This window comes from Onychomys torridus, chromosome 16 (genome assembly GCF_903995425.1).
Source record: "Onychomys torridus chromosome 16, mOncTor1.1, whole genome shotgun sequence".
Taxonomy (NCBI): domain Eukaryota; kingdom Metazoa; phylum Chordata; class Mammalia; order Rodentia; family Cricetidae; genus Onychomys; species Onychomys torridus.
Window position 1 is genome coordinate 67,805,840 of NC_050458.1, and position 25,700 is coordinate 67,831,539.

At 51.0% G+C, this 25,700-nt stretch overlaps 4 protein-coding genes across 5 annotated transcripts in view; all 4 read left to right on the forward strand.

The window, feature by feature from the left end:
- On the forward strand, positions 1 to 2,024 carry Hoxc8 (homeobox C8). Its single transcript, XM_036208773.1, has 2 exons — positions 1 to 436; positions 1,732 to 2,024. Exons 1-2 carry the CDS (start codon positions 1 to 3, stop codon positions 2,022 to 2,024), a joined length of 729 nt encoding a protein of 242 aa, XP_036064666.1.
- A 5,226-nt stretch (positions 2,025 to 7,250) lies between these two features.
- Positions 7,251 to 20,710, forward strand: Hoxc6 (homeobox C6). Of its 2 annotated transcripts, XM_036207542.1 has the most exons (3): positions 7,251 to 7,783; positions 18,479 to 18,824; positions 19,557 to 20,710. In XM_036207542.1, the coding sequence occupies exons 2-3, from the start codon at positions 18,671 to 18,673 to the stop codon at positions 19,862 to 19,864; spliced, it is 462 nt and encodes a 153-aa protein (XP_036063435.1). In that variant the 5' UTR covers positions 7,251 to 7,783; positions 18,479 to 18,670; the 3' UTR covers positions 19,865 to 20,710. The 2 variants fall into 2 exon arrangements, with proteins under 2 accessions (XP_036063435.1, XP_036063434.1); XM_036207541.1 differs by lacking the exon at positions 7,251 to 7,783 and having other exon boundaries at positions 18,349 to 18,824.
- Hoxc4 (homeobox C4) overlaps positions 7,251 to 25,700 on the forward strand; it is a 37,535-nt gene continuing 19,085 nt past the window's right edge. Inside the window, exon 1 of the mRNA XM_036207540.1 lies at positions 7,251 to 7,783. Within this exon, the coding sequence (XP_036063433.1) occupies positions 7,662 to 7,783 (122 nt within the window). The 5' untranslated portion in view covers positions 7,251 to 7,661. The remainder of the gene's footprint in view (positions 7,784 to 25,700) is intronic.
- On the forward strand, positions 22,936 to 24,296 carry Hoxc5 (homeobox C5). The gene is made up of 2 exons (XM_036207543.1): positions 22,936 to 23,389; positions 24,082 to 24,296. The coding sequence occupies exons 1-2, from the start codon at positions 22,936 to 22,938 to the stop codon at positions 24,294 to 24,296; spliced, it is 669 nt and encodes a 222-aa protein (XP_036063436.1).

Here is a 25,700-nt window from a genome sequence, read left to right on the forward strand (position 1 = left end):
ATGAGCTCCTACTTCGTCAACCCCCTGTTCTCAAAATACAAAGGCGGCGAGTCCCTGGAACCGGCCTATTACGACTGCCGGTTCCCTCAGAGCGTGGGCAGGAGCCATGCGCTGGTGTACGGGCCCGGCGGCTCGGCGCCCGGCTTCCAGCACGCCTCGCACCACGTCCAAGACTTCTTCCACCACGGCACCTCCGGCATCTCCAACTCGGGCTACCAGCAGAACCCGTGCTCTCTGAGCTGCCACGGAGACGCCTCCAAATTCTATGGCTACGAGGCGCTCCCCAGACAGTCCCTTTATGGGGCTCAGCAAGAGGCGAGCGTGGTGCAATATCCCGACTGTAAATCCTCCGCCAACACTAACAGTAGCGAAGGACAAGGCCACTTAAATCAGAACTCGTCTCCCAGCCTCATGTTTCCATGGATGAGACCCCACGGTGAGAAGCCTTTTCTCTTTCCCCCTTGGTCTCCCGCGCTCCGGGGTCTTCCCCCTCCCTCGCCTCCTTTTTGTCTGCCCTTGCTTTCCTTCCTGGCTTTGGGGGTCTCTCCCACTCCACTCCCGTGCTTGGGTGGGTTCCTGGAGCTTGAAAAGATGTGGCTGGGGTTTGGGAGGCGGCACCTGAGACACTGTGAGTGTTGGGGTGAAGGTGGGGGAAAGGTGATATGTGGGTGCAAAGGGTTAAAAACCATTTCCTCCATTCCTTCTCTCCTCCGTACCTCTAAAGTCAAAGTTGGGGAGGTGGCTGACAAGGGCACCCTGAGTCTTTGGGGTCGGGAGCCAGTTTTCCCAAAGACAGCCAGCCAGCCATTCCAAGACAGTGGGCAGACGGTGGGGTGAAAAGCCCCTTTGCTGTCTCCCCCTAGCCAGAGAGAGGGGCAAGACCCTAAGGACAGGCACTCTGACTCTCTGGGGTCTCCACTTCTTCCCCTCAGGGAAGCAGCCTGAAGGCCACTACCCCAACTTTTCTTTACTTCCTCCAGTTGGAGAGAAGACTGAAAGCCTGAGAAGAAGCAAATCAGTGCTCAAAAAGAGAGGGGCTGTACAAAGTAGGGGCCTCTGAGGTCCAGGAGACTAGTCAGGCTATCCTCCAATCAAGAGCTATGGAGTATTTTGGAAAGCTGCTCAGGTCATGAGCCCCTCCAAGGGTGGCCCTTCAAGGCCCAATTTCGAAGTACAGGGGAAGCTAACGACAAGTTCCGGCAGGGATGGCCCTTGATTTATTTGTTGGTCTCCAGTTAGCAATCAGGCAGAACTGCGATACATTCCAGGAGATCAATTATTTTTCTTATTAGAAAAGCATTAGGCAGAGATAGGCAAGGAGGGGGCCGTGGGCAGAGACCCCTCTTCTTTAACCCCAGCCCTTTTCCTCTCTCTTGGAAGCAGATTGTGTCCCTAGGCCAGCTTACTAAATGCCACTTTGCACTTGTAAACAAAGCTGTAAGGGCCAGGCTGTAGGCCTGAAGGACCCTGCAAGGCTCCCCCCCCCCTCCCAGCCCTTACTTTTCAGACGGCCACATCCCTGCCCCTCACCTTCACCCATCTCCCAAGGTGAAGGAAATCAAACCAAACATCTCTGGAAACTTTTCCTGCCCTTGCTTGCCTTCTGCTGGCAGCCTCCCCGGCAGGGAAGGGCAGAGAGGAACTTTGTGGGAGGCAGAGTAAGCTGTGTTATGGGGGCGGGGACGGAGCCCCCACCCAGATGTAACCGGACTGGGGTTCTGTTCTGTCCAGCTCCTGGGCGGCGCAGTGGACGACAAACTTACAGCCGGTATCAGACCTTGGAACTAGAGAAGGAGTTTCTCTTTAATCCTTATTTGACACGAAAGCGCCGGATTGAAGTCTCTCACGCCCTGGGACTGACCGAAAGACAAGTGAAGATCTGGTTCCAGAACCGGAGGATGAAGTGGAAAAAAGAGAACAACAAGGATAAACTGCCTGGGGCCCGAGACGAGGAGAAGGCGGAGGAAGAAGGGAACGAGGAAGAGGAAAAGGAAGAAGAGGAGAAGGAGGAAAATAAGGACTAGGAAAAAAGAACACCCCCCCACCCCCAGCAACTCCCTTGAAGTTTCGTTTTATGGTAGCAGATAAATTGAGAAGTTTACGACTGTCATTTGCTTTTATAGAGAATAGAATGACACTCACAACTCTAACTACCTGTCAGATACTTGCAGCTCTGCTTTTATTACCTTTGGACTTCCCCCGCTCTTTATTTGTTTGGAGGCTGGGGGGGCGGGGAGACTGAGACACAGGGAAAAGTTCTGTTCCACTTCACACACTCACTTGTGCTTGCTTCTGAGTCCTTCCTGAATTTTAGGGTCTAAACCTACTCACACACCCCACTTCTCTCCACATCCCCCACTTCACTGCTTCTCTGGTATTTATTTTAAAGGGGATCCCCCGAAGATGTAGAAGATAGTTCTTGGCTTTGCTTGTATGCTAGGAATTAGAATACTGGATTAACTTTTTTTTTTTTAATGAAAAAAAGAGGGGGGGGACAGAGGAAAGGGGAATGAAAGGGGAAAAAAATTAAAAGAAATAAAAGATAGCAAAGAAGTGTCCCCCCTCCCCTCTGAGGCTCCTTCCTTGGAAAATCCCCTTGGTGTTCTCTAGGAACCTGAGACTCTATCCACCTCCTTACTGAGGAGTAAACAGGGGCTGCCATGGTCCCTCAAATCCTACCTGTCCATGTCATAGTCTCTTGGGCCCAAGCCTTTCTTACCTTGCCCTTGCTGTTAGATTTCTCTTCTTTTGGGCCCGGCTTCTTCTGAGCTGTGTTAGTGTTTGTGCTCAGAAAGCACCATAATCATGAAAATAATATACTGATAAAAACTTTAATATACTACCTAAAGGGAACCTGCAATAATCTTGGGAGAGGGGAAGAGAGAGAGAAAAAAAAATCCTATTATAGGAGGAAAAAAAAGAGGAAAAATAGAAAAAAAGAAAAAAAGAAAGAAACCTTCAACGTATTTTATCACTACCTATAGGAAGAAATCCTGCTTCAAGAGTATTTGTAATGCGGTTTTGTTGTCGTCGGTTGCTGCTTATTTCACTAAGGGGAAAAAAAAAAACAACCCAACAACTGAGACTGCCTAGCCCGCTGGTCTTGTGCGCTTTTATTGTGCTTCTAACCCAGTAGAGTAGAGCTAAACTGCACTGAATGTATAGTTACTCTGTCTTGAATTCTCTGTTTATGCAACGTGCTCGAAAGGAAAAAACGTTAAAATATATCTATAATAATACTTTTTGGTCATTTGTCTTTATGTCCAGCTATGAATGTAGATTTTGTGTCCTGAAAATCCTGTTCCTGGTCCAAGTACTTTGTATTGTATACGTGAGTCATAATAAAAACAATGAAAGGGAAGAAATTGAAGCTGGAATGACTTGCTGTCTCTCTACAATCCTCCCCCATTTTCTACTCTTCCCTCCTTACTCCCTTCCCAGCTCTGCAAAAGGCCTACACTCATCTGGCTTCGGGTGGTGGAACTTGGAACTCACATGGAGAGAAGCTTGGGCGTGGGGTGGAGAGGGCAGGCAGAGCTGGGAGGGCAGGTGACAGTGGGGGTTAAGAGGAGAAGGAAGGGGAAAGTCTATTGGAAGGGAGGATTACTTCCACCATACTAATGCCAAACAAGAAGGTTCTGTAGGTGCTGGGGTTCCAGTGGGAAGATAGGAGCTCCTGCCTTAGCCCTTTATTTCTGGGCTGGGTCCATACAAAGAGTCTGCCCCATGCTCCTCCAGTGACTATGGCCTTTCTACCGGGGGGGGGGGGGGGCGGGGGGGGGGTGGGGGGGTGTTGGGCTAAGAGGAGATGGTGGAGTTCTTTTCTGATGTGTCTCTTGCTTATGGCCACCCCTTAGCATCCAATACATCATACTACAACAGTGGAGAGAATGGGGATGGGGCTAGTGTGAAGCTAAATGTAGCTGAGTAGTCAGGAGAGTTTGGCTGAAAAATGCCAAAGTGTGGGGTGAGGAAGCTTCTGTCTGGGGCAGAGGAGAAGGAAAGGGCAAGTGAGTAAGCTGCTAGACCAGCCAGGGTCCACATCCTGGAATTCAAATTGAACCAACACAAAGCTATCACTGCCACTCAGCCCCCTTGTGTCCACTTAGCTTCTGTTCTGGTTGTCTCAAGCCAGCTCCTGGCTGGCTTCACTTTGGGCAGCTTGCCTGGGCCACCACAGTGAGGACCACTAATGTGGGAGAATGGGCCTGTTGAGTGGACAGTCCCCAGTCCCAGCCACAGCAGGGTAAAGGGAATCTTTACACTTTCTAAAAGAGTTCAGTGCTGGGGACCCAGCTACTAAAGGGATCATTCTGGAGGGTCCTAGCCAGACAAATCTGTTTATGCCAATAAAGTTCTGCTCAAACCATTCCAAATTCCAGAGATACAAGACGTCTGGCCAGAGGGAGAGGGGAGGGGGGACTTCTGGTCTTCAAAAACAGATCCCCAAAGACAGATATTTTTGAGACCAGATCTCTGGGTCAATGATTTTTAACCTAGGCCCAGGCCAAGTGTTTCACCAGGGTCCCAATCTCTGGCTTCTATAAAAGGGGTTCAAAATCTGTCAGGCGATCTTTCTAGAGGCTGAGTGGCTGCCGGGTGTAAGGACAGGCTGGAGATAACTTTAAATAGGAGCTGCGAGGTGGTGGTGTGGGATCTGTGCTGTGAAATTTGGGGTCCCTGCTGACAACCAACGGATCCCTCTTGACTTCAGAGGCATAGGCTGTTGGCCAGGAAGGCCCGAAAACAACATTTCACTTCCTATCAGACCCTGAGTGATCCAACTGAAGGAGAGCCGGTTCATTTTTAATCGTGAGATTATGGTTATTATTGGTAAAAATATTCTGCCCTGAAGCAGAGAGAAGTGAACCCCTCATCAAATGGTTCTCGCAGCCTCCCCTTCCCATACATACACCAATCCCCCATTCATCTCGGCCCTGCTCAGTGATGTCCGTGGCCCTAAGCCGTCGCGTCGCGTCGGAGGGCGGGTGCGTCTGGCGCCCGGCTTCTCTGGAAATGTAGGGCAGCGGGAGGGTCAGACCTAAGAAGCCCCAACGCCCCCTCGTGCGTGCGGTACCCACTCCCCACTTGGCCTGCCCACCACTTTTGTTTTCTCGTTTGCAAAGAAAAAGAGGTTTAAAACCCGTTTTATGGGAGAATGTAATTGCAAGAGCGGGACGCGCTCTTTAGAAATGTGTGCTCCTAAATGTTGCTGCCGTCCCATTATCGAAATGGGTACCATTCGGCTGCTGCAGACTTTCTCCCATTCTTTACTTTTTTATTAGCCAATCAAAGTGGCTTCCGAAAGCTATTTGTGATTTGTGAAAAATAGTATCTTTCAAAATGCTGAGTTGAAGCATCTCGCTCATTCGCCTTGGATTTATTATTCTAATCTCAACAGTAGAGACAGGATGATGCAGCTATTAAGTTGGGGGGCAAATTCGTTTTTCAGTATTAAAAAATATCGCCGCATTTTCTCTCCCCATTCTTCCACTGAATACCCAAAGGAGATGGAGGTCTTGGAGAATTTGGGGGCGCCAAAGGAAGTAGTGTGCCCCTGAGGAGCTCCTAGGGGACGCCTTGAAAGAGAGGGTGGGTTGGCTTCCATAGTCTCATATTCCTGGTATGAGATGCCCCCAGAGAATGCCTGAAGGTTGAAAAGTTACCCCTAGTCCCAATTAAAGAAGATTCAGGACAGGTTGTGTGTGCCATAATTTGGAAGTAAAATTTCCGGTGAGCTGCCCGGCAGTGCTGCTCCATTCTCCCTGCTGCCCATTGTGAAAAGCTGGGCCAGCGCTTCCTCCTCGTAATTTTTAACTACCTGTTATAAAATTTATGGGTGGGTTTGTAAAAGAAACGAGGTCTCTGCATCCGGCCGAGGGAACTGTTTTACTTACTATGGAGGAAGTTTGGGGAGGGGATGAAGGGTCTCCTGTTGGCTGGCTGAGCACTCAGCCCTTGAGGTTCCCTTGCCAGCTCAATGCCGACCAAGGAGAGAGCTGCCCGCCTTTAGATCTCCAGCCAGTGGGGAGTGGCTGGGCTACAGCCTAGCAAACAGTTTCTATGAGGTAATTTATTCTGGCCTCCCCACACTGCACTTACTACCAAAATTGAGGGCTGGGAAATGGGGTGCACAGACTTTTAGAGCAGAAGACAGAATCTGAAGCAGTAAATAGCTCTTTTATGGGGCCTGCGAACTCTGAAGCCAGATCCCAGCTGCCCAGATACTGAAGAATTTTTTTTTTTTTTTCCCTGAAAAAGACAGGTGTGTGAGCAACCTGAGAGGGTGAAAAGGTTTCAAAACTGCCTTGGTCCTCAATTTAAAAAATAAAAAATAAAAAAATAAAAAAAAAGGAAGCTGGACCATGATCTTAAACCTTAACATTATTTTTAATTATTTGAGACTTGCAAGTTGCCATTAGAAGCTAGAAAACAAGAGGGCCTGAAGCTAGGGATGGAGACTAGGAATGTCACCCTGTCTGAGAAAGGGACCACCTGGGGAATGAGAGTCATTTTAAGGATCCTTGAAGCTGCTAGGAACTCTCACCCTCTGCTGCCTCCAAAGGACTGCCAAATTCTGGTCCAGCTCTAGGTCCTTTAGACTCCATCTATGATAGGTAGGCTTGGTTGGGAGGGATGCCAGCGTCCTGAGACTACAATTCTTGTCTGGTGGGTGGGGAGTGGGGGCTTGCCTGGGGCATTGCGGTAGGAAAGATCTGTTCTCTTTCTAGAAAACAAAGGTGGAGTAGGAAAGGTATTAATTTTTAGTTCCTTCATCTCGCCAGCCTTCATTGCCCTAAGGCTGCAGAGCTCTGCAAAGCCTTGATTTTCATCAGATCTAGTATTATTACCTTCATTTATTAAGAAAAGTATTTAAAATTTGAAACAGCAAGAGGAGGCAGCCAACCTTCAGCATCTGTACCCTCTTGTTTCCCTTCTCTACAACCCCTGTCTGCTCTTGCTGTGTTAGTCTGGAGCAGCCGGCCGGTGGGGAGTGGGCGGTGGGTGAGGGTGGGGTGGGGGGTCGGGGGATGCTCCCTTTCTGAGAGAATTGGGTAAACATGGCGACCGTGGCGCCCATTTGCACACGCTACACAAATGCATCGCATTCCCGGTTGTTTGCAGAAAATTTACAGCTGAGTAATAAAAGTTTACGATCGACTCACAAGTTGGATTGGCCACAAGAAGTCATGTGGATTCCATCCATGAACGTGAACTTTTTATTGTGGTTTGTCCGTTCCGAGCGCTCCGCAGAACAGTCCTCCCTGTAAGAGCCTAACCATTGCCAGGGAAACCTGCGCTAGGCGCTCCGTTCATTACCAGTAATTTTTTTATTAATCTGATTAATAATTATTTTTCCCTATTTAATTTTTTTCCTTCCAGGTGGAGTTGCCGGAAGCTGGGGGCACCTGAGGAGGGCGGGGTGGAAGGGGAGAGGCAGGAGTTGAGAGCACCTCTCTCTCTCTCCCTACCCGACCCTCTGGCCCCCAAGGGGCAGGAGGTACGCGGGTGTGGGAGCTGAGATCCAGAGCTGCAGACGCCTCCACCCCTCCCCTCTCCCAGGCTTTCCCTCCTGCCCCTTCCTTGCAACTCTCCTTAATTTTATTTGGCTTTTTTATTATTAGGATTTTTCTTTTTCTTTTTAAATTTATATAAAGTATATGTGTATGTGTGTGTATGGAGCTGAGACAGGCTCGTCAACGCACAGAATGAGGAAAGACGAGAAAGACAGAGAGTGGGAGAGAGAGACAGAGAGAGAGGGAGAGAGGGACAGCAGCGCCCGGTAAGTGTTTCCTTATTGGTTCAAATATGTAACTAATGGTCCGTAGCTGGGTGGCGGTTTCAAGATAAGGGCAGCAACGGCTTGTCTTGGTTAGAGAGGAGAGGGGACTGGTGAGATGGTGGGGGCTTGGGTAATTAAGGGGAGGTAAAATGAAGGGACGGGGTTAATGCTGAAACACTGGTAACTGGTAGTGGGGAGAATGTGTTGTTGTCCTGCTGTTGCCGTGCGCCGCAGTTGGGGGTCCAGGGCCAGAGGATGTGGGCCTGCAGGGCTCAAGTCCTAGTCTGGGGCGCGGGGCCCTCTGCCTGATGCCCACAGTGTCTGTACCTGATCTTTAGAGAGTTTGGCTGTGGAGCTGGGACGTGGTGCTCTGGAAGCTCAAACTTCAAGGCAGTAGAAAGAATCTGTAGCCTGGGCCCATTGCTCCCTAAGCAACGTCAGCCCCTCAACCCCCAAACAAACTTTCCAGCGCCCCCTCCCAGTCCTGCAGCCCCCTCCTTCCCGGAGAGCTAGAAGCTAGACCTCACACATGCGCAGTGTGAGCCCAGGGCCGGGCCGCGGAGCAGGAAGCCGGCGCAGCTAGGCGGGCGGCAGAGCCTGTTAATTGGCAATTAGGGGGGAGGCTGGTGGCTGGTGCGCGTCAGCCAAGGGGAGAGAGTCTGCCCACCCCTGCTCCCGCCCCCACCCTGGCGCATAGAAGGGTGGGAGGCGCCCTGCACTGCGGGTAGAAGGGTGGGGGTGGGGATGCAGCGATCGAAAGCCATCTTGTGCTCCCAGAAAAGCGGCCTATCCGCTCCCCCCCACACACCCGCGCAAGTCCGGCGCCCCCAACTACCACTTGCGGCCACTCCACTTGGGATTCCACACTAACTTCCTCGTGCACCTCGCAGAGCTCTAGATTAAGACTTGCCTTGTCCTGGTGGAGGTGGGAATGAGAGGCCTCAAACTGGGCGGGGGAATAGACCAGGCCTTGCCCGCAGGGCCTCCAGGGTGCTGCAAGGCCGTGAGCATTTTATGGGTGGGGTGGGTGGGGTTTCCTCGTAAGGGCGTCAGACTAAGGTGGTGGGCAGGATGCTGGATCTTCCTAATAATTGGTGCTAATGGCGTGTTGTATAGTCTTAACTTGACACATATGGTTTCATAACACAGTGGCTTAATTTCTTCCAAATGTACGTGGCCCTGACTGTGTTGCAGTTTGATATATGACCCCGCCCTGCTCCCAGGCCTGGGTCCCAGGCGACCCCGTAAAGTCTGAGATTGTGTTTATAAAGAGCGGCGTGCACACAAAATGCTTCCATACCCAGACACACCTTAGAGATGGGAAGGCGGCATTTTCCTGGCGAGGGCCCAGACACTGGGAGCCAGACTCACCTTCAGTCTGCGTCAATTCCCCCTCATCTTCTCCCAGAAGCTCGACTGAGTCTGAGCCTAGCAGTGTGGGGGAGGGGATAGCTCGATTTCCTGTTTAAACCCAGACCCATCGCCTGCGCGCGGGGGTGGGGGTGGGGGGACAGTGGGTCGAGAACCCGTTTTTATCAAACTGTTAAAAATACAGTTCGACTTCATTCAAATCAAACCCCCTGAGTTGAGCCGATGGTGAATCCTCTCTCCCTTCCCCCCACAACCACCTTCCCTTCCCCAGCCCCCCCAAAATTCCCCTTTTGCAGTCGACATAAAGGCCTCTGAGGTATTCTCCCGGGGGAAGAAATGGCATTTTCTCTCCCCTTTCCCACCCCACCCCCCAATAGGACTGGTGTGTCGGCGGAGGCGTCTGCCGAGGGGCTAATTTCGCGTTCCTTGTTTACGACCAAGAAAAGCGCTTGCCTCTCCCCAAATGGGCCCAGCCTGCTGCTTGCTCCGGCTGCCGCGCACTCTCCCTCCGCCCGAGCCTGGCCCCGAGGCGGATGGCCCGGGGAACAAGGCTAGGGCTGACCAGGACCGAAGTCTGTGGGACCTGAAAATGGCCGGGGGAGTGCGTTGAGACAGTGGAGGGGCCCGGGAGGCCCGAATGTGAGCCTTTCTACAGGGGGAGCCGTCGATCGGTGAGGCCGCTATTTCTCTCTTCCGCCTGTATTTTTGTCGGACCCTGTCCCTGCGAATGGCCGCAATTACGTGGGAGGGGATGTTCAGGGGGCACACATCTCCTTTGTTCCACCCCAAAAGAAAACCGTTTTGGGAGAAAGGCTATTCAGGCCAGTGTGGATTCATTCACCTGGGATATTAGAGGCCCCCTCCCATCCAAGGGGCGGGCCTGGGCTAGGATGGGATATTTCTCTAGGCCTACAGGGGATCTAGCTGGATGTGCCAATAGCCATGTCGAGGTGCTAGGGTGCGAGAGAGTTCCCGTCAAAAACACCAGCTGGAGGTGTCTTTATATTTTTATTGATTTCCTGTTCCTTCTTGGCTACAGCCCTGCAGCCCCCCCCCCCTTTATCTTATACCCTTCACCCCTAGACCCCTCCTTGGCACGCCGAGAAGCAGACAGCCCGCCTGCCAGTGACTGGCCCTGGTTTTCCCCATCCGGCCAGGGGATAAATCAGACCTCAGCACAGCACTCTGCTCGCCAGTTACTTTCGCTTTTCTGCTCCGTGGTTCTTTCTCTTTCTGGCGTTCCAACGAAAGCACAAGACGGGCCACCAGTGGCCATCCTTAACTTCCTTGCAGGTCAAATTCTGTGTGGATATGGTTCCTCACTTCAGGAGAGCTCTTTTGGTTGTCTAATAATAGCCAGGGGGACCAAGAATAGAATTTTGCTCAAGGACTGCACACTCAATGCTGAGGCTAGGGAGTCACTGGATTTTGTGGATCAAGGCTTGGCAACCTTCCCAGATCCCGTGACCTAGTAGCATTCCTTCTGAGCTCACTTTCTGGGCACCCTCAGATCTGCCCCTTAAGAGGCGTCATGCCAGGGTCCTAGCAGAAATGGGCAGAACAAACCCTTTCTCATCTCTGACACTTGTGATCGCTACAGAATGCGACCTTGGTTGGAGTAGGCAACCTTGCTAAACTGGCTGTGGTGTTCTGAAACCAGGCCTCGTGGAATTATATATTTATTAAATAGTCTCAAATATGCAGATTCAGACTCAGAGAGGAATATATAGAGACTCATATTTCCTCATGGTTAATTGTATATTACCGTGGCTATATTTGATCAACACTGTTTTATGTGCATGTGAAATTCTGTTAGCCTTCACTGGCTGAGAGTGGGCTCAGAGAGAGATGGGCCCAAGGAGGAGGCCCTCTGTGCATCTCTGCTGGAAATATGCGTGCTGGAATCGGGAGTATGTGGCTTCCAAAAATCCATAGAAGTCACAAGGGCTTTGTCTTGTTGCTTTTGCTATCCGAGCCTCTGGCCTGAGAAATACTTCACCCTTCTGCTGACTTTCTTCATCTCCCTAAGAAGTCTGCCAGCTCACAGGCTGTCTTCCAAGGAGAACCCAGTCATCTTGAAAGTGAAGTCTTTGGGATCTTTCATAGTTGTGAGCCTGTGAGCAATTCTGAGCCACTAGGACTGGGCCCTGGAGATTAGAAGCTTCTATGGGGGATGGTAAAGGGATTGTGGTGGTAATGATTTCTGGGCAGGGGTCTGGGTAACTGCAGCCCAAGGGGCTTGAAGGAGCTTGTGAAGAAGTCAAACCTGGAGGGGCAAGGAAGGATACTTGTGACTAGCTCTCCTTCCCTTTGCCTCCCTGGCTCATTACCTCACCCTGGATTTGACTATCTGAAGGGCTTATTAGTTCTGGAAGGCCCTAGATCTGGAGGCTAAAGGGGGTGCATTTTAATCTTGTCAGTGACCTGAACCAGAATGAGGCCCACTAGTAGAGAAGGCTGGTGGAGGCCCCTCTAGAATACAAGCCAGGTCCTTTGGCCTGTGGGCCTGGAGCCCTGAGTATGGGCCACTGTTGAGGATTAATTGGCCTCCTTTTGCAACTTTTCCAGGGCCACGAAAAGACAGAGCTGAGAGGAAATATAAAGGCCAGTGGACGGCCCTGTAAATGAGGACAGAAGCAGGACTGGACGGGGTTTTTGTGGCGCTCCCAAGGCTCCTCTCAAGAATCTCCTGCCCAGACTTGTGGTTCCAGGAGGGTCCCAGCCTTTCTTCCTTGTTTCTTCCTCAGTAACAGGGGGTGACCTCAGGCGTGCTGCCCTGGCGACACTGACTTTGGGGTGGCCTTACCCCAGGATCATGCCCCTTCCGTAGCCCACAGCCTCTGCCTGTGCCGTCAGACATCCGTTTATTGTGTCTGTGCCTTGTTTACTTGTTTTGTCTGCTGCCACCCTGCGTCAGAAACCCGCCAAACCAGCAAATTCGCTCTGAGAACAAAGTGCAGGGCTCTCCCTAACTCCTTCCCCCTTTCCCACCCTCCCTCCAGCCCAGTACGTCCCCTCATCCTCCCTCTCCAAAGGGAGGGAGCAGAAATTGAACTAAAATAGGCCCATGTTTATGGGACAGGGGAATTATGGAGACACCATAAACCTCCGGGTGTCCTGGTGTTGGAGAGATTTCCAAACCTCCCTTCTCTTTCCTACAGCATTTCTTCCTTCACCTTGGTAACTGGTTGGGTAGGGGCCACAGACCCTGAGACTGTTTTGGCGGCGGCGTCCCTGTCCTCTTCCATTCCTTCCTGAGCTTCTCTCAGACACAGTTGGTTGGGTTTCCAGTCAGGGTAATGTTGGTAGATTCATAAAACTAGATAAAGCATGTCGCCTCTCCCCCTTCCCTCAGCCCCCCAAAATACTAGTGAACTTAGGAAAATCCTACAAAATTAAATTGCCCCTTCTGTAAGGGTCCTATAAATCCCCAATCTTGCCAGGTGTAGAGTCAGAAAGGTTGATGTTTGCCTTTAATTTTGCTCCTGGCTATCAAATCTAAAAGATTATCATTACCGTAAGTAATATTTCTGAAATTAATCCCCTCTCCCTGCCTCTTTCCCTCTTTCACCAGTGTGAATTAAATGGCTCTTTCAGATCTGCTGACAATAAAGGATAAACTTGTTTCTCCATAGAGAAATGACGGTGATGTTTTGTTGTTGGCTTGTTGTTCTAGAACATAATAATATTTTATTTCCAAGTGGGAGAAGTTAGACCAGGAGAAGAAAGCGGGGCGAAAGGAAGCTTGGTGTTCATATGTACAACCCTTGCTATACTTTCACGACTTACAATTTCCATATGACAACTCACTGTGATGTCACAAGTGCCAAGTTTTCCAATTTTAAATTCTCATTATCCTCCAAAATGTTCCCAATTAATGGTCTACGTTCAGAAGCTGAGGAGAGACCAGAGAGCTGGGGGCTCCTTTGGACTAGCACAGAACAGCACATTCCTTGTTGTCCTCCTTCCTTACCTGACAGTCTCAAGGCTCTATTTGGGCAATGCAAAGTACTCTAAATATTCTGGGTCTTGATTTTTATTTCCAGGCCAAACAGGGCTATCTGCTTTGTCCTCCTGAAATATTCCAAGTCAATTGAACTCTCCATTCTCAGTAGGGATGAAATACTCTCCATAAGCCCCCTCTTCAGCTGATATTCCTGCTGCTTTTGGTATCAAGGGCCTGGCCCCCAAAAGCCAGAAATTACTTCTTCCAGATGAAGCCCGAAGAGTCTCAGTGCAAAGTGTTATGGCATCTATTTTACTTTTGAACTTTAAGTCCAAGTTGGAGACGACAGACTTGCAAAAGTGGGGTTTGTGTCTGCTGATGGTAGTGGCAGCAACTGAAGTGTAAGTTAGGAGAGGTCAGGCAGAGATTCACAAAAACAGAGGAAGGAGAGAAACATGCCATCAGTTAGCAGAGTCACCCTGTATACCTTTTTTCAATGCTGAATCGCAGTAAAGACACATAAGCTCCAGCAGACTCAGAACCTCTTCTTAGCTCAAAAGAAGGAACCACAGCACAGGCCTGAGAGCTATTTGGGCCAGTTCTCAGCAACTGAACATACCTTTTCTGGTCCTTTTCTCCTTCCTTACAACACCCCAACTCCCTTCAGCTGGTCAGCCTAAGCCTTGTCACCAAATATCAAGTACCCACAAATTGGATATAATTTCCATTGGGTATGTCAAATTCCACTTTTCTCCCAGTGTGTCTAAGCTTGACCTTCGAAAGGAGCATTCTTTTTTGGAATGCACCGTATGTACGGAGGGAAGGTGTATGTTAGGAAATCTTTTCCTTCTGTGTAGTAGAGGAAAAGCTGGGAGCCCCTTGGGTGAGCCGTGTTTTGGCATTCCCAAACAGACCAGACTTTGCAGTTCAGGTTCTTTGGCGGCCTGCACCGATGTCTTTACAATTCTTTTCCTCTGAGGTCCATAGAGATCAAAGGGGCTTGTTCACAAAAACACCAGACTTTCGGAATAGGGCTTTTTTTTTTTTTTTAGTGTTTTTTTTTTTTTAATTTATCTATAAGCCGGTAGAACTAGGTGAACTCTAGAACAGCAAAGCCTTAACCAAATAGTGCAATTGTGAGGTGAGCTGAACAATTATTGAACTCAGCTTTCTCTGCAAGAGGGATTTCAGCTCGGCGCCCAGTGGCACAAAAGGGGCCGACGGGGGTAACCGTTCTGTGTGGCTGGAAATCAAGAACTGGAGGTGGTGGAGGGGCAGAGTCCTGCAGCTGCGGTGTCTTTTAGGCTTCCAAGAACCCAGGCAGGCGAGGGCGCTTGGGATCCCACGGCTGCGGCTCCAGGCTCCAGCGTTGGAGTGAGCTGTAGTTGGCCTCGGTGGCAAGAAATGGAGTCAGTCAGGAACATCTTCACAGAGGTGGGGGCGGGGGGGAGGTCTAGAAAGAGAGAGAGGAGTCCCGCAGAACACAAAGGAGGACATTCCCCGAAGAATATCCCCGAATAAAAATCCCAGATCTCACCGGGCTCATTTCAAATGTCTGTATGCACAAAATTACTTTATTTGCCAGATCAGAGAAAAAAGCAAAGGCAGGCAAGGTGAGGCCCGCCCATGACATCATCCTAGAAGCTGGAGTCCAGTCTCCCCTCTTTTTCTCCTAGTTCAGAGCCATAGGGCCTCCCTAGCCTTCCCCTGGCTTAGACTCGTCAAGACTGAAATCCGGAGAAACCCCTAAGTGTCCAAGCTCCAGTGCAGCCCTTAGCCTCCAGGCCAGTGCTACACCCACTCAGGCCCAAGAAGCAGGCAGTAAATTCCTCTCCTATAATTAGTGCTCCTGGAAGGCATGTGTTTTGGATGGGGCAGGGGTGCAACTGGAGTGGCCAGTGGCAACTTCCCCCCTTTATTCCTTTTCTGAGATTTTTATATTGTTTTTGAATCCAGTAATTACAGCTACCAAAGCAATAATCTGCTCTTGACACCAAGTCTCCTCTCAATGCCTAATTCAGAAGGCCGAAAGCCCAAGGCGCTGCATAGACCAGGGCGGGCCTGATGGGGGACTTCTCTGATTTCTCTAGGCTTGTTTTGATGGAAACAAAGAACTGGAGCCTCCCTCCTCCCCAAGACTTGTGCATATTTACAGAGCTGCATTGCAGTTTTAATAAAACATCTGTTCTTGCTTCTGCTGAGGAGCTTCCATAATTGTTTTCAGACAAATTTAACAGGAAAATATAAATATATTTAGAAAAATTCAACCCCAGCCCCTCCCCAATCGACAACCAGTCTTTTGCCAAGGAAGAAAAGAGCACAAGATGGGAAAAGGGAAAAAATATTATCCAATGGAGGGAAGATCCAACTCATCTGACCTGCTCTCCCCCTTGGAGCGAATCCTCCCAGTAAACTTCAGCTGCATAATTAAGGATCTAACTAAAAGAAATGGGATCTCCCCCTAGGAATAGAAAGGATGCAGAAGAGTGTTTAGGAAGTTAATTTCCCCCAAAGTCTTTAGGTAGTGCGAAGATATTTGTGTTTCTGCTTCCTCTGGTCTCTCCCTTCCAGCATTTCTGCCCCCCACCCTCAGCAGCTGGTTTCTGTTCATTATAAATCGGCGAGACCTTTCAGTCTCTGCCCTCTGTTTAGGGACGTAATAAAACACTTAACTTTTCCGGGCCTGAGACTTACATTCTGCTCCTCAGGTCGCCCACCCCTGAGCTTACTACCTTTAGGCCCCAAAAGAGAATCTCCCCAATTCTGGGGCCCCTTTCATCTCTGGATATGATTCCGGGGCTCCAGGAAACTCAGGCATTCTTGTTAGGGGGCTGTAGCACATGCTTCCCTCAAAGCCTCTTCTTTCTTTTAAGGTCCCTCCCTCCCCCACACATCCATTAAAAAAAAAAAAAAGATTTTAAAATACACAAAAATCCACACTCATGGAAAGCAGAACTTCATTAAGACATCCTATCTTCCATCATTCAATTTGTTTTACATTGCAACAATTTAATATCTTGAAGGAAGTACCACTGACATGATTTATCCCTCCAGCAATCTCATTCTGAAATAGGGGGGAAATTTACTCTTTCTTGCCATGGCTCCTACTTGTTACACCTACCCTCAGGGCAGACAGGAGGCTGGGAACTTTGAAAGAGGCTACTGGTGTCCAGGGGTGCACTGACTTGTTCCCTAACTCAGCCCCAGGATTACCCTCCCCTTAGTAAGCTCTCCCCCTACCTCTTGCCCTCCAGGGGGACTGGAGTCCCGGCCAGCTGTTGGAAACCTCTGCCCAGACATGCCATGAATTCAAGTACAGATAGATTGGAAAGCAAAGAGCAACACGCTATTGTCTGTGTTTGGGGGAGCAACTGCTATGTTACCCCCAGATGAGATAGCTTTTTAAAATCCCTCTCTTAGTGGAAACCTCCTCTTCTGCCTTCTTCATCTTGAAAAGAAAATGTATATAGTCCAAGGGATAGAAACTTCCAGAATTACCAGGATCTTTCTTCTGCTCTTCTAAATTCCAGCCAGTTTCCCTCCTTTTCAAAGACAGGGCTGGATTTTAAAAAGCCAACACAAATTGTCTGTCAGGAAGACTCCTCAACCCCTAAAGAGGTTCACGTATTAACTAACACTTTGTCTGTACTAGCTCCTGTGCACTGTCTGCTTTTGGGTTCTAAACTTTATCCCCCCCCCCCCCGCCCCAGTGACACTCCAGGGAAACCTTAACGTTACAGAAGATGAATAAACGAGTTTTTTTTTTCTCCCAGCGTAGTCCCGTTTATGGCTTTATTGCTACCCATTGATTACTCCGCTTTGTTACACAGGAGGAAAAGATCATAAAACCCAGCGACATCCGGGTTCTTGTTATAGTCAGTCTCAAAAAAAAATTAGTGAGGGGAAAATATGAGTTTTCACTGCTTCCTGCTTGTACCCCGCCACCCTCTCTTTGTCAGCTTCAAGTATTTCCAGCCTATGTCCATATCAAATCCAGTTTGGATTAATCAGAGGGAAACCCAGCCGCACACCTTCTGTGGTTTCGGTTCACTCACTGCAGCTCTCTGAAGCCCCTACAAAACTGGTCTTTTCTAAACTTCTCCTCCCTTTTCCCAGCCTCAAGGTGGGGGAGAAAATGGAGGTAAAGGCTGCTGAGAATCCAGAGGTGACTGGCTGGGTGACAGCCCAAGAACTCCCCAGGAATCTGTCCTAGAGTCTTCTAGCTCAGGTCCAGGGGCACCACTCCTGGCAGGGCAGTAAATCCAGAGCAGATAGGGTCTTCTGACCAGGGCAGGGCCTTGAGCCTGTTGGAAGGTAACTGTTCATTGGAGTCTCACCAATTTTGTTGTTCAGACTCCTCTTATGTGAATTACCCTACTGGCCTGAGCTGGTTCCAAATCATAAATTCTCACCAACATAAACAGGAGTTGATGTCTTTAGAAAGAATCTCAGAGAGATTCTCTCTCTCTCTCTCTCTCTCTCTCTCTCTCTCAATGTATTATTATACATGCTTTCTTTTAGGTAAAAATGTTGCAGGAGTTTTCCCAAAAGAGAGTTTCTGGGGAGGGGCAGTGGGCTAGGAGGCAAAGGAGAGCAGATGCTTACTTCAGGACCTCTGCCCTGTGGTCTCACCCTCACCCTGCTTTAGAGGACATACCCTCTACCCCAGGACTCTTAGCTGCACTCACTGCCTTCCTCTGTGCACCATGTTTCAGGAAATTTCCCCTTCCTTTGATTGTTTTGAATTACTGGAAAAACATGCTGTCTAGCGATGGACACTCACTTCATGGGTGTCAAGCCAGAATGTCTTGTAGAATTTCTGGGAACTTCCTCCCTCTGGGAAGGATCTCCTCAAATGAAGCAACCAGGATGTAATTTTAGAAAAGGGGCAAATACAAAAGATGAAATCGGACTGAAAACACAAGTATTTCTCTCTCCCTGCATCTGGCTACAGAACGACAAAGTTAGCTGGGGCGGAGAGATTTCCTGGGACTAGACCTTTCCTTCCACAGGGTACAAGGCCCTGCTCATGGACCTGCACCCCACCACCAGCAGCTCCCTTACATATATATTCTTAAAAGAAAACCAAGTCTTACTTTCAAAGCACACACTTAGTCTCAACTAGGGAATCAACAGAAGCAGAAGCGATTTTTTTCCCCCTTCTTGACATCTGGCTTGCGATTGGCTGGAAGGGGGTCAGCTGACTTTGTCATTTTGTCTGTCCTGGATTGGAGCCGTCCCTATAACCATCTAGTTCCGAGTACAAACTGGAGACAGAAATAAATATTAAAGAAATCATAGCCCGACCAGGTAAAGGCAAAGGGATGAATTCCTACTTCACTAACCCTTCCTTATCCTGCCACCTCGCCGGGGGCCAGGACGTCCTCCCCAACGTCGCCCTCAATTCCACCGCCTATGATCCAGTGAGGCATTTCTCGACCTATGGAGCAGCCGTAGCTCAGAACCGGATCTACTCGACTCCCTTTTATTCGCCACAGGAGAATGTCGTGTTCAGTTCCAGCCGGGGGCCGTATGACTATGGATCTAATTCCTTTTACCAGGAGAAAGACATGCTCTCAAACTGCAGACAAAACACCTTAGGACATAACACACAGACCTCAATCGCTCAGGATTTTAGTTCTGAGCAGGGCAGGACTGCGCCCCAGGACCAGAAAGCCAGTATCCAGATTTACCCCTGGATGCAGCGAATGAATTCGCACAGTGGTGAGTTTTACAGCTCCGAGATATAAATTAAATAAACTGAACTGGCTTTATGACCGGCTTCCCTAGAAGAACGGGCGGAGAGAGTTTTTTATGGCCCCATAAAAACAATCACGCTCGTCTCCTCGCCGACACCGAGACAGGGCCCCTCTTCAGCCCCCTCTGCTCACCTCCCGCGCTGGCTTGCAGGGGCCTGGCCCCCTCGGTCCCTGACGGATTGGAGGGCTCCAAGAAGAGCTGAGGGGGCAGGAACAGGGCCGGGGAGGAGGGGAGGAGACAGAGGGTGGGGGAGCCCCCCAAAGTCTAGTTAGGCTGGGGAGAAGGGAGGGAGTTAGGAGAGGGCAGAGAAGTGGGGAGAACTTTCCAGGGAACTAGGATTTTGGGGAAGATGGGGGAACCCAGTCCTTGAGAGATGGGTCCCTTATCCCCAGTAGTTGGGATTTTTTTCAAATCAGCTTTTAAACATTCAGCTTTCTGCCTGTTTTTTTTTTTTTTTGCCCCGCCCCCAGCTTTCTTTGGGACACACATCTCCCACCTCGTGGGAAGACTGAATGAAGTTGGGGTCCTGGCTGTACCCCCAGTGGGGGTGGGGCAGAGCAAAGGGGAGAAAGCTAGAGCCCGGAGGGGCCGAGAGCTGTGGGCCAAGTTGAGAGGGTCTGGACTTTGCTAGGCGAAAATGTCTTCAGAGGACGCCTTGCTGATTATTTTTAGTGTGTTTTGTGCCCGGATCTCTAGGGGTCGGTTACGGAGCGGACCGGAGGCGCGGCCGCCAGATCTACTCTCGGTACCAGACCCTGGAACTGGAGAAGGAATTTCACTTCAACCGCTACCTAACTCGGCGCCGGCGCATCGAGATCGCCAATGCTCTGTGCCTGACCGAGCGACAGATCAAAATCTGGTTCCAGAACCGCCGGATGAAGTGGAAAAAAGAATCTAATCTCACGTCCACGCTTTCAGGGGGCGGCGGAGGGGCAGCCGCTGACAGCCTGGGAGGAAAAGAGGAAAAGCGGGAAGACACAGAAGAGGAGAAGCAGAAAGAGTGACCCGGACTGCCCTTGCACCCCTCTCTCCTCCCCTGCTCATCCCAGCTCCCCAATCACACACTCTGTATTTATCACAGGCACAATTGATGTGTTGTGACTTCCTAAAACAAAATAGGGAGTCAGACGTGGACCTGAAAGTCAGCTCTGGACCCCCTCCCTCCCTGCACAACTCTTCACGAGCCTCCTCCTCTAGCTCCCTCGCTAGCTCCTTCTTGGCTTGTCTGCAGGCCCCTTCCCTCGCCCAGGCCTTGGGGACCTCGCTTCAGACTCCATTGATGTCCCTCCAAGTGAGCCCCAGGCTCCCTCCCCACCCTCCCCTCGACGCCCTTAACCCCCGCCCCCCGTGCAGAAAGCCGGCTCCCCGGACCTGGGGCCTCCACTCCAGGGCCTCAGGGCCGGGCCTGGCAGCCGGAGGGCGGGAGGCCTCAGGAGGGCTCGCCTTGGCCCCAGAACACCTCCCCCCCACCCTGGGCTTTCCCCCAGTCCCTGCCCGGCCTTTCTGCCCCAGCAAATGCCCAGTCCGGGCAAATTGTATTTAAAGATTCCTGGGGGTCATTATGGCATATTACGAACTGTGACCGTTTCTGTGTGAATATTTCTAGCTGTATTTGTGGTCTCTGTATTTATATTTATGTTTAGCACCGTCAGTGTTCTGATTTCATTTTAAAAAGGATTAAAAAAAGAGAGAAAATAACAAAAAGAGAAAAAAAGTGAATGACGTTTGTTTAGTCAGTAGGAGAAAATAAAGAAAGAAAGAAACCCCCTCATGTTATCCTCCTGTATAAATCCGACCTCTGGATCCGTTCTCGAATATTTAATAAAACTGATATTATTTTTAAAAGTTTATAATCCGCCTGTCTGTTCATTCCGCCTGCCTGCCCGGCCTGCACCAGAGCTCCCGCCCAGCCTGCCGCCTGCAAACCCACAGCCCTCCGCACTCGCCTGTCCCGCAGCCGGGCGCAAAGCCTCGGTCTCCGGGTTGTCCTGACCGGGCTAGGGTGCTGAGAGGCCTCTGGGACCTCCCCTACGCCGAGCAACACACACCCCGGAAAAGAAAAGGACGAAAAAGGGCCGCTTGGACTTTCGCTGGGGGCGGGGAAGCCTGAGTGAGCCGGGTTGGGCTGCAAGCCCCACGCGGGCCTTTCTTCCTGCTTGTAGGAGCCTGGAATCCTGGGCTTCTGAGCCCTGAGCCCAAAAAGCGAGAAAAGAAGCCTGATCCGATCACCAGGGTCGCCTCCCCCCAACTCGGCGCCCACAGCCAGCAGCGTCGGAAGGAGGACCAGAGAGCAAGCCCCCGGCCCGCCAAGCCGGCTGTTGCAAACGTGGCTGAAGCGCCCTGGCAACCCAAGGACGGCGGGATTTGAGTCAGTCCGCAGGGACTGAGCGATCCAAGGACATCTCAAAAGAGAAAGACTGGAAACTGAGCTCTGGCCTGTGCTGGGACTCCCGACCCGCCAGACAAAATTCCTTCTTCATTACTGTCCTAGCCTGTTTCATTCTTGCCTCTTTTCTCCTCAAATCTAATGTGTGAGGGGAGCAGCAGGACCCTAACTGTTTCTAGGCTCCAGCCTTCTTTCCCAAAGCCCCACCAGAGAAACCTGAGTGGGCCTAGGGGAGAGGTGGGGGTGGGAGGTCTCCCAGAGGGGAAAAATCCTCCTAAGTTTTCCAGACTCTCCAGGTTCCTGCCACCGCCCCCCACCCAGCCTCCGCCAGCCGGGAGGGGACTTCTGGCAGAAGCAGAGAGATCCTGGGGAAAGGCAGGCAGCAAAGAGTAGGATTTGGAACTAAGAAAGAAAGGGAAAGAACCCAAAGGTTGAACAAACCCTGACCACAGACTGTCTAGGTTGCTCAGTCGCCTGGCTTGCCCACCCCCTCCCTATACCTCTGAAGAGCCCAGAAAATGTTCTATGGGCCTTCTAGATTGAGGTTGCCGAGAAGAGAAACCTGGTCTAAGGGCCTACCCCAAAAAGAGTACAAGCAGGCCATTATCTCTGCCTTGCTCATAATATTTGTGGAGGTTTGAATCTTGACCCTCCAGGGCATGGAGGGTCGTTTATTTGCTATGTGCAATACTGGGCATCAGTACCCCAGGAGGATCACACACAACTGTAGGAGGGGCCTCCAGCCCATTGTGTCTGGTTACACACATGGGAATGTTGCTTCTTGCCCCTCTGGGGTTCCTAACTTTTAGTGAAGTCAACCCAAATCCACCTGGCCCCTCCAGTCACATCCCAGAGAGCTCCCAGGACTCTTCTCTGCCTGCTTTTGCCTGCTCAGGAACCTTCCCTCCTCTTGGGTAACCTGCCTATCCAAGGTTGAGTTCATTGTCTTTCCAAGCCAACAAGACAAGCACCTCTTCAGCAGAGCTGAGTCCAACCCTCCCAAGGAAGAGGCCTTGATCTTTAGTTTAGGTAACCTAAGTACACCCCTCTTGGATCTCTAGCCTGGATTTTAGCTACCCCAATCCTCTTTCTCAATCATCTTTGAGTTTGGAAGGCTCTGGAGGTAGGGAACTGGCAGTATCCATTATAAAAACCACCTGTGTAAATCCTAAATAAAGCTTCATCTTTTCTCAAATTTAAACAGAATTTTAAGGCCAGCTTAAAGGTTAGTTTGTCCAACAAGCAACTTCTCTGCAATACAGCTGCCAGGCCAAGAGGTGCTTCAGGATGCAATTCCTCCAAGTAGGCACCAGGTGTCGCTGTGAGCTCGTTGTCCCGACTACCCCCCAATTCCAAGAACCATTTTTTCTCCCCCTTGCGTCTCTTTCTCTCTCCCTCTCCCTCCCGCCCCCCATCCCGGGTTGGGCTTTGCCAACATATCAAGATGCGTTTCGCCCGCTTCCATCACTAACCTCCCGGAGGTCATCAAGCCAAATTTATGAGTGGCCGCTCCAGTCACGTGACTCTATTTAAGGCTCCCTTATTTGGGAAGAGCGCATAGGATAAAGAAAGAGATATCTCCACCTATAAATTGTGCACTTTGGAGAACAAAAAACCCCTCAACTTCAAAGAGTCACAAATCACCCTTAATCAAAAAGGGTGCAGAAATTTTTTTGGGCCCTCCCCGCCATGAGCTCCTACGTAGCCAATTCATTCTATAAGCAGAGCCCCAATATCCCTGCCTATAACATGCAAACTTGTGGGAACTATGGATCGGCCTCAGAGGTGCAGGCATCCAGGTACTGCTACGGCGGATTGGACTTAAGCATCACTTTCCCACCGCCTGCGCCTTCCAACTCTCTCCACGGGGTAGACATGGCTGCCAACCCCCGGGCTCACCCCGACCGCCCCGCCTGCAGCGCTGCGGCCGCTCCGGGACACGCTCTGAGCAGAGACGAAGCGGCTCCTCTGAACCCCGGGATGTACAGTCAGAAGGCGGCTCGCCCGGCGCTGGAGGAGCGAGCTAAGAGCAGTGGGGAGATCAAAGAGGAGCAGGCGCAGACAGGGCAGCCCGCCGGACTGAGCCAGCCACCGGCCCCGCCACAGATTTACCCGTGGATGACCAAACTGCACATGAGCCACGGTAAACTTTAGGACTTCATTTTGCGCGCTCGGGTCCGCCTGGGTTTTATAGGCCATGCGGGGCAAATAAAGAAAAAAAACCTGCGGCCATAAATTTTACGATCCAGGCATCAATGGCTCGTAAAACTGTCCACTAAAAGGCTTAGAGGCTGTGTGCGCCCAAATTTACGACGACATAATTGGATCATAGGAACAAAACGTGTATAAAAGGCAATATTCAATTTTTGGGGGAGAGGGAGGGAGTTAAAAAAATAGAGGGATCTAAAGGGTGAGGAGCACGGGGCTCCAGAGTGGGGATCCCCCCGCGGGCTCCCTCCCTCCCCTGCGGAGCCCGCTCGGCCGGTGCTCGCGGCTCCGGAGGATTCCAGCGACTCGGGAGGGGCGGGAGGGGGGTCCCCGGTGCTCGGATCTCGAGGGTGCTTATTGTTCGGTCCGAGCCTGGGTCTCCCTCTTCCCCCCATCCCCCCTCAGCCCCTCCGGCCCGCAGAGTGAAGGCGGCGGTGGAAAGTTTCCTGCCCAGGCGGAGGCGCTTCTCCCGGGGTCGGGCCTGCCCGCCTGCTGGCCCTTCTGGCCTGTCCCGCCGTGCTCACCTCCACTCCCTCCGACCACGGGTGGGGGCCTGGGACTGGGGTGGGACGCTGAGGTGCTGCACGGTATTCACCCCTTCCTGGCTTGGGGGGATTTATGTTCCAGAGACAGATGGCAAGCGGTCCCGAACCAGTTACACGCGCTACCAGACCCTGGAACTCGAGAAAGAATTCCACTTTAACCGCTACCTCACTCGCCGCAGGCGCATAGAAATCGCCAACAACTTGTGTCTCAACGAGAGACAGATCAAGATCTGGTTCCAGAACCGCAGGATGAAGTGGAAGAAAGATTCCAAAATGAAGAGCAAAGAGGCTCTTTAGAGAGAGCGGGGAGCCTGCAGAGAGCACCCCAGTCGGCTTTGGTCCCTGCGCCCTTCCTTTTCGGTTTTCCTCCTTCTAGATTTTGGGGCGGAGGCTGGAGCACTGGCTCCAGGCCTCCCAGACAAAAGCGCATTTCCTTGGCATTCCGAATCCCCATCGACCCAGGGTTCGGCAGGACCGCCTGCACTACCCATCTCGCCTCAGCTCAATTGAGCACCCCAGGCCCAGGACACACTCTTATAGGGTTTGCCCGCAGGGCTGCGGTGTACTACAGGCCGGTGGGTGCTGGATGAGCCTCAACCTGGGCTGCCTCTCTGTCTCCTAGCCAAAGCTAGGGCCAGCCCGAGTTAAGGTGAGACAGACCGGCCGCAACCCCTTAGCCCCGACCTCCACCTCACCCTCTTCTTTGTTCCTGCCTAGGCTGGCCAGGCCGCTGAAGGCTGGTGGTGCCAGGCAGAGGGTATGACAAGACTCGGGGTGCTTTCCTATAGCAACTAACCTTATAGCTTCTAAACTCCTCGTCTTTACTTATTAATGATTTGCATATGAAAGAGAGGTGAGTGAAAGTGAGCCTGTAGCCTTGGAGGTTGTCCTCTGCTCCCCAAACCTTCTAACCCCTCCCCAGAGCCCTGGAACCTCCCCAGCCTGGCCTGCTCTGCATGCACTCTCAGGTTCACAGCCCCAGCCTGCTACCTAGCTCAACTCTTGGGGTCTCTTGCCTTTGGACCCCAGAAAGTGGTTCCTGAGGCTCTTTTGCTATCCTATATCTCTTGCCATGACTTTCCTACCCTCCTGCCCCACTGCAGTCACCCAACTATTTATTGACTCCAGATCCCTCCTGAAACTATATTTTGTCATAACAAATAAAGACGAAGAAAGAACAAGACTAAGACGCGATTACTTCTGTCTGTTTAGGGCATGCATTAAGTAGACGTGTCTAAATAGGCTCTGAAGTGTAGGGGGGGGGGCTGTTTTTAAGCCAGCCCTTTAAAAATATTTTTAAACTGCAGCAAGAATAGGGAAATGTAACTGAGTTCCAAGAAGGACCTCTGGGGTGAAGGGGAAGGGTACTTGAGGGCTCCTGTACTGGCGTTTCCCCATGCTGTGGGTGGCTAAGGCACCCAGTATTCTCACCTTGACTAAAAAGACTTGAGGCTTCTAGACTGTCTGTAGTCTGTACTTAATGCCAGAACACACCAGTGGCTCCGCCGGCTGAGACTCAGGCTCTTGTGGGTCTCAAGGTCTCTAATGGGTCTGGGTCATCCCTGAGGGGCCTTACTGGACATAGAAGGAAGGCTGAGCCCTCACTCAAGGGACATATTTGACCCCAGAAGGACTCCCAGCAATAGCTGGTGCTGCTTGGTAAAAAGATGGGGGGAAGGGGAGTTGGCCAAAGTTTAAGAT